The sequence below is a fragment of the Cariama cristata genome, unplaced genomic scaffold, assembly GCF_000690535.1.
Source record: "Cariama cristata isolate BGI_N322 unplaced genomic scaffold, ASM69053v1 scaffold13886, whole genome shotgun sequence".
NCBI lineage: Eukaryota > Metazoa > Chordata > Aves > Cariamiformes > Cariamidae > Cariama > Cariama cristata.
The window spans coordinates 26,059-33,738 of record NW_009620558.1 but is presented as its reverse complement, the minus strand read 5'-3'; the positions used below and the strand labels follow the sequence as shown (position 1 = coordinate 33,738).

General features: G+C 41.3%; 1 protein-coding gene across 1 annotated transcript in view; it reads right to left on the bottom strand.

Moving 5' to 3' along the window:
- Positions 1 to 2,728, bottom strand: part of IFNG (interferon, gamma) — a 3,828-nt gene extending 1,100 nt beyond the window's left edge. The window contains exons 1-2 of the mRNA XM_009701660.1: positions 2,489 to 2,728; positions 305 to 373 (exon numbers count right to left, since the gene is read on the bottom strand). Of these exons, the coding sequence (XP_009699962.1) occupies positions 305 to 373; positions 2,489 to 2,611 (192 nt within the window). The 5' untranslated portion in view covers positions 2,612 to 2,728. The remainder of the gene's footprint in view (positions 1 to 304; positions 374 to 2,488) is intronic.
- Between the last annotated feature and the right edge of the window lie 4,952 nt (positions 2,729 to 7,680).

Sequence of the window (7,680 nt, the reverse complement as noted above, 5' to 3'; positions counted from 1 at the left end):
AGCAGGAAAATGAACGACGCTAAAACGCAGAACGCAGAGTTTCACTGGTGCTTGAAACAGGATGATAAAGAAGATGCTGCAACTCATCTCCTGGGCTTGGCTGTACCTCAGGAATGGTTCATGGTGCAGTATAAAGCACCTTGATTCTTATGGGAAGCATTTTTATGAGGATTGTTTTCTCATTTCCAAGCTACCGAAGCAGCCTTTGCTCTTGTTCATTTTACGCCGCTGGTTACACTGGCCCTGGGAGCTGCTTTGTACCACAAGTGCCTGTGATGCTTTGTCATATCTGGTTCTGACTCACCTCTGTCCAGTTTATCAGTTTCTCTGTAAAAATAGGTCCACCGTCAGCTACGTCTGAATGACTTGAGTTCTGCAACAAAGAATAAAGATATCTGTGATACAAACAATACTTATCACAAGGTAAATTTGCACTCTCCATTCAAACGAGCAGTAAAAACCAGAGAAATATCATTTTTGCACCTCTGGTCTATAGTTATTACAATGCTTTCACTTCTCTAAGCACCAAATCGCATTGGATGACTGCCTAGTACCAGAAACAGCATCAATCTGCTTTTCAACGTCTTATCCTGCTAGAACTCATCTGAATAGAGACATCTAACACCATTTATTTTATCAAACACTCCTTGCAAGTTTTGGCATTGACAGCTGAAAATTAAAGTTCATAAGCATAGCAACTCGCTAGAAAGCTGTCAGATCTGATCTTGGCATGTTTTCTGGTAAATTGAAGTCCACCAGTCTGTAGTCTGTGGCCTTGAATTTATCCAGTCTTAGCAAAATCTTATTTGGGCATTGGAATGGGCTGCCCAGGGAGGTGGTGGAGTCACCATCCCTGAGGGTGTTTAAGAAAAGACTTGATGTGGCACTTTGTGCCATGGTGGTGTTAGGGCAAAGGTTGGACTCGATGACCCCAGGGGGCTCTTCCAACCAAATCGATTCTGTGATTCTATGGAACAAGAACAAATTAACCTTACTATAAAACTACAGCTTGTGGAACTGGAGAATAGCCCAGTAGCCCACAGTCAGACGTGGGGATATACAAGTTTAGCGGGCTACTGAGATGCTTGCAGGGACGGAGTTTAACCACCAGATGTTAGCCACACACACGGCGTCAGATTCTAGGAAACAAAGAGCAATACAATTCTCCTACCAAAGAAAGGTAAACTGAATCATTTCCTCTTGTGTGTGTGTCTTTTTTTTTCTTTCTTTTTGTATACAAGAGTCACTATTTCCTTTTTTGTCTGCTCAGTAACTTAAATATAGTGAGCGCAAAGGGAAAACTTGCAGGCTGACAGAAACCTCGTAGGCTGATTGGCTCCCCATGCCGAGCACATTGCAAACTTTGTTTTGCTGTTCTTCTGAAAGGTGGAGAGCACCTGCTGTGGAGCGGAGTTTTTAATGCCAGTGCAAGAAGCTTAACACGTCTCAGGATCTCTCCAACAGAGTTACGTATATTCTAGTGAGAATCTCTCTGATCTATACTAGTGACAAATTTAAGATATAAAGCCCATTTTACAGCCAGTTTCCTATCAATCTGCAAGCACTGAAGTATCACACTAGGGTTTTTTGTGTGATACTTCAGAGTGATTCTTTGACTACTAAATTTCAGCTTGCATATGCATAAAATTCTGACAAAATCAGAGCTGAAAATAGCAGACTCTTGCAGTTGCTTTCATGTATTTAAAGAAAAAAATATATTGAGAATAAAAGCTGTTAATTAGAAGTGAATCTATTGTAGATCTGTTATCTCTATGACTAATCCCAGCTGAAGTCAACTGTGGACTACTTTAATGCCTCCTAGATGAAGACAGGCGAATTAACATTATAGTTATCAAGTTATCAAAATTCTATCTGTAATATAATGCCAGACAACATTCTCATGCTGGACCACAGTCACAGATATGGAAGCAGAATGGCTGGAGGATGCAAAAGAATAAGAGGTAGGAACCACCTTTGGGCATCACAGTACTACTACTACTACTAAGTACCAGGTGCATTTGTTAAAGCAAAAGTTATTTTCCATTTTGTTTATATTGCTAACTATTACTAAATCTCCCATTAACATTACTAATCTAAAACTAAAAAAGTGTCAGTAAATTGCATCTGAATAGAACTGAATGCAGATTCATTCATTCATCATAAATTGCATTAAGATTTCTTGTTATAAAACATTCCATGTAATCAAAGGCTGAATGGAGCTAGGAGAAGTTCTTGTGAAAGGAGGAGTGCCCATGAATTAAATGCAAACTACTACATTAACTATGGCTATTGAAAAACTGAATCATGTTAGTGAAAGAGGTTAGCAAAACCAAAGAAATTGTCCGCATTCTTGTTTTAAAAAAGGTACAACCAAAAAAATTTGTTCAATTTTGGTGCACATTGAGTATGTCAAGCAGTGCTCAGGTCTGGACTATACATAAAGCACAAGCAGAAGGAGAAGAGGAATGCAGTAGAAGACCATACTTACAAAGTCAGCTTTCAGTTGGTCTATATCATTTTGAAGTCGAGCAAGAATTGAGCTGTTTCCAAAATGTCCAAAATAAATCATGATGACAGACAGAACAAGCAAGCTGTAGGTCTGGCTAGTCATTTTCTTGGTGATGGTTCAGTTAAAATGCTCAGATAAGTTCTGGGAGATGTCAGTTCTAAAAGCAGTGAGCTTCAACTTCTAATAGTTAAATCTTCTATTAGAAGAAAGTAGACGAATGAACTTCATCTGCCTGTCAGTGGTATTTATACCTGGTCTTGAAATTTTTTATTTCGTCATCACAAGCTCTGTATATTTAGACAAGATAGTGTTAGATAAGAATGCTTCGGTTTTGGCTAATCAAGGGAATCCCTCGAAAGCATCTTTCTTAAAGCATGGTCCTGGAAAAATTTTCAGTGGTTCGTCAATGGGTAACATTTACGTGGCAGATTCTGAAGTTTCTTTTACACGTGGTTGGGTAAAAGGGGGAAATTATGATACTGATTGAGGAGTATGCATTGTGGCTCAAATATAGCTGAAAAAATTCATATTGTGTGGTTAAAGGGTCAGTATAATAGTCAACTCATTTCTGGTATTCTTTTAAAGTAACCACTGAAATTACCATGGCATTCTTCAGACTCACTTAGAGAGCTAAACGTTCTCCCTACTGCTGTTCTTTTGTGAAACACTATTTGCATTATTTCCATGGTGTAAAGTGCATTTCTGCCACTTTCTCATTCTTCTCATTCTTCACCTCCAGATTCAAGATAGACCCAGGGAAAATGAGGTTCCAGCACTGATGCAATGATGCATCACATTAAATTCCTCTATGGTTGTCTGCTATCTGCAAGAGCAGAGTCTTCAGTACTCAAGACACTCATTTCTGCTGTTAAAGTTCCCCACCTGCCCTTTCATTTGCACTTATGTGTGTACGACAGGAAAACAGAAAGACATGGATGAAAAAAAGCCCAGTTGAAGAAGACAGTCAGGGTGGTGTCCAAGTGCATGCAGTCCCCTGAAACAAATGTATTCAGGATAGCTGGGAAAAAGGGTTTTGTAGAGGAACAGAACTCTGTTTTGACAGTTATCATGGGAAAAGAGCATACTGTGAAGAGTCTCATGAAGAAATTTTAGTAATTTTAGGCTGTAGTATATGAATGCAGGCTAGGCAGGAGCCTACAAGGGAAAAAAAGAAGGAGCCCATAGGGAAAAAGAAAAGAGAGAGGATCAGGAAGAGGGCACTTGTAGGCTCAGTTCACCCAGGCTGCAGTGGAGGATGTCTGTAGCTCATCAGAAACACATGAGAATTAAACTGGTCCCCAACAGGTACGATTTGAGCTCTCCAGCACAGCCCTGGATGGCTGTTCGGGTGTTCCTTGCAAGAAGCTGGCCCCTTCCCCAGCAGCACCTCCTATCTCAGCAAATGACCACTAACATCATTAAACATTTTTCACCCGCAGCTTGAAAGAGGACCTCCATCTATGGAATAGATCTAGCCTACTGCTACCATTGCAAACAGGGAATTGCCATTTGGCAGAGACAAGAACCAAATTTCACGAGCAATTGCAGTCCCAAAAGTTGCATGCTAAATCTCCCTGGGAATAGCAGCATACACAGATGGCACACATCTCACAACAGGTGCACGACTGCACAAAAATTAGGGCTGTAACCTGCTTGGGATAGTAGCACTGTGCAATGCCCATCTTTGTTTTAGTTTAGGAAACTAAAACTGGTTAAGCAATAACTTGATTGCTGGAAGTGTTGACACGGAGGTGAGGTGATAATGCTATTCAAGGATGCTGCAAAGCACTGTAAAAAAATGCAAAGTTATCATGCCTGCCCATGGCAGAGGGGTTGGACTAGATGATCTTCAAAGGTCCCTTCCAACCCAAACCATTCTGATTCTATGATTCTATGCTAGAAATGAGAATCATAGTGTCATAGAATTATTTAGGTTGGAAGAGACCCTTAAGATCATCGAGTCCAACCATTAACCTAACACTACTAAGTCTGCCACGAAACCATGTTTCTAAGCGCCACATCTACACATCTTTTAAATACCTCCAGGGATGGTGGCAAAACGGAATTCTCATCAAGATTCAAAGTACATTCACAATTCAAAGTGGATTCACAAATAGTACACTGAACAAACCTAGTGGTAATGTTGAAACATCTGAATTGTTTTGCAAGGCAAGCACAGTCAAATGACATGTTGTGGCACAGCTAAATGTAGTTTTATACATACAGGAAAACTAAGTGTATTTTACAAGGTGGGAGACACGTGCTGTAGACACGTCAATTGACCATAAGCCTATGGAGCAATTCTTTGGCAAAGTGCTGGAAGGGAGAAGTGGCAGAAGGAAAATGATTCCCGTTACACATGACACTCTTTATGCTGTCAGAAACATACAACTGGGAGAGGGATTGGGTCATCAAGCCCAATTTTTGCCATTACAGGTCCTTGTTTGAGCGTGCAAAGAAGAGCTGCAAGTAAGGAGTTTGGGAGACATTCTTTACTCAAACAGCTCACTCTTCTTAACAGGTTGAGGACAAATCACAACCAACTGAACACAACTAATTGCTATAGTTATCCAGCCAGGTAGAAGATGTAATTCCAGAATCTGAAAGATTAAGTCAGTAGCACTGCCCTCCCCTGCAGAGGACTATTTGTCCAGAGTGACTGTGCTGGGTTAGACTGCCTTGTTAAACCTGCCAGACACACGTCTCATCCACAGCAGGCTGTACATCTCAGGTGACCTCCCTTGGGTCTCCCATTACTACTAAACTTTTAAGAATAACAGGAGGATGAAATATCAGAAAGGAAGGATTCTTCCAACTCACCTTTTTTAAATACTGGTTAAGGTTTTGGGGGGTTATGTAGCTAATTTTATCACTAGATCTCCTCACATTTCAGAGAAGGCCACTGTCAAGCATCCAATTTTGCAAGTAAGAAAATGGAACCACAGAGCGATGGGAGGATTCATGATCATTCAGCATCGAGCAAAGGCAAATCTAGGAACAGAAACAGGGTCTCCCAGTCCCTTTGTGGTCCTTTGCACACTAAGTAGTGCTACAAGTATTATATCATAAACTGAGGCAAGAAATTAAGCAAAGAGCAAAGAAGAAGAAAGCCATGGCATCTGGCTCTCTCGTGCTATCTTCTGAGTGCAAGTCTGACTTCCAAGTACCCCCTCCTGCCTGTGGAGGCTAGATTCAGGCCTCCTACTCATCTTCACATTCAAATTCTTACACAAAGGGTTGAATGTTCATCAACTGGTCAGAAATGTATTCTAATACAGAAATACAGGATCCCTTTTCTAAATCCTTCACATTTGAAAAAATGGTACCATGTTATTGTTGACATGCTTCTCTCATGTTCTCTTCTATTGACACACACCATGATCTCTCTCCAAATCATTTTGAAACTAGGCAACAGCCTGCAGGAGATGGTCAGAACATGACGGTCCTTGAGTCCCAGGGGTCCTGTCCCCTCCCAGCCCTGTCCTGCTTTTCATTGCACCCACAAGGGATGAAACAGATCACCATTGTCCAGTGTTGCCCAAGAACCGCAAACAGGCAGGTTGTGAGGAAGGCTCAGGTTCAGATAACTCCTCTGCACCGCCTTTCCTGAGCATCAACAAGGTTAACAACAAAACTGGGGATATCCTGCAAATATGTACCCTTTAATAGATGTCTGTTGAGTGCATGCTCGAGGGGACTGAACACTCAGCGCTAACACAAGCTCTTTGCCTGAGCACCAGTCCTAATCCAGCTGAAAGAGATGCCTGAACGGTGTTGAAAAGTCTTGTGCTGCGTAGAATTGGAGCGGTCCTTCTGTGTGGCTCCATAGTCACATCTGGACTGTCATCTGTTCCAAACACAGTAGGAAATGAAACAAAGGCATTTTTTCATTTTGCTGCCTGGAAGTCATCTGATTCTTCATGCAAAGCAGAGGTTTCACACCCTTCTGTTCATACAACACCTTACACCAATTACCCGATGATACCCTTGCAGAGTCATGTCACATTTCACTATGACCACTGATTAAGGGTTTTTCCCTTTCATTTTTTGTTTTATGCATACTCCCCAGCATGTTGGCTGAGTGGTTAGTAAGGAACCGTCCTTACCAGCCTGGCAGATCTCTGCCTGACTTTCGTTTCTCTAAAACTCGGTGGCTTCTTCTATTACCACTGCCCAAGGAAAGCAGCTCAGGGTTGGAAAACCCTCTCTGAGCTGTCATTCTGACCTTACATCACACTTCGCCTCCCAGCCTCCCTTTCCTATAAAGCAGCACAAATAATTCCTTCAGTTCCTCCTTCACAATGCTGGGTGGGGGATGGCGGGTAAGAAGTTTAACTGGTTAAAGTTTGCATATGCATTGTACCAAAGCTATGTAATTACTAAATATTGTTATTCATGTTACCATTATCTGCAAAGTAGATGTCTTGATAATCAGGCTTCATGACTTTGCAACTGACCCTTATGAACGCACTGTAAGATGAACATTTTTCCCTACCACAAAAAAGACCCCCACCACTCTTCTTCAGATATGGATATGCTTCACTGGTGCTACCTGTTGTGGAGGATGCAGTTGTCTACTCCTTGTGACCACCGGATCGCTGTGATTTAGAGGATGTTTCCCATGATCATTAGGGATACCGTTGGCACGAAACAGTTGCTTTGTTTTATAAGAAAATTTTGGGGCAGGGGGAAGTTTCGATATTCTCAAAATGAACTGTTTTGACATTTTTCTAAACAAAATACTCTATCCTGCCCATTCCAAGCACTTTTTGGAAACGCTGTTGTTTGAGAGAACTGGACAACCAGATTGCACCATCTGAAATACGACACAAGGAAGACCCTTTGACCTCCATTACATACTCCTGTCTGCACACAATTGGCAATGAGAGAATGTCTATTATTGATCCCTCTTTCTACTCACAAAATTTCTTACACGCATTACCTGCTGAATCTTCCAAAGAAAGGGAAGGAAGAGGAAACTAACAGCTGATGGTGTTAGACATCTAGAGAAACAGATGTCCAGATAGGTAATGAGCTGATAGGTACAACTTTAAGTGATTAGAGTGTAGTTCAAAATTACTAAAATCATGGTACCTTGACTGACACAATTCCCTTCAGAATTTCAATTTGGTAACCCCATGCAAGATGGAAAAAAGTTTATAGGTTGGGAA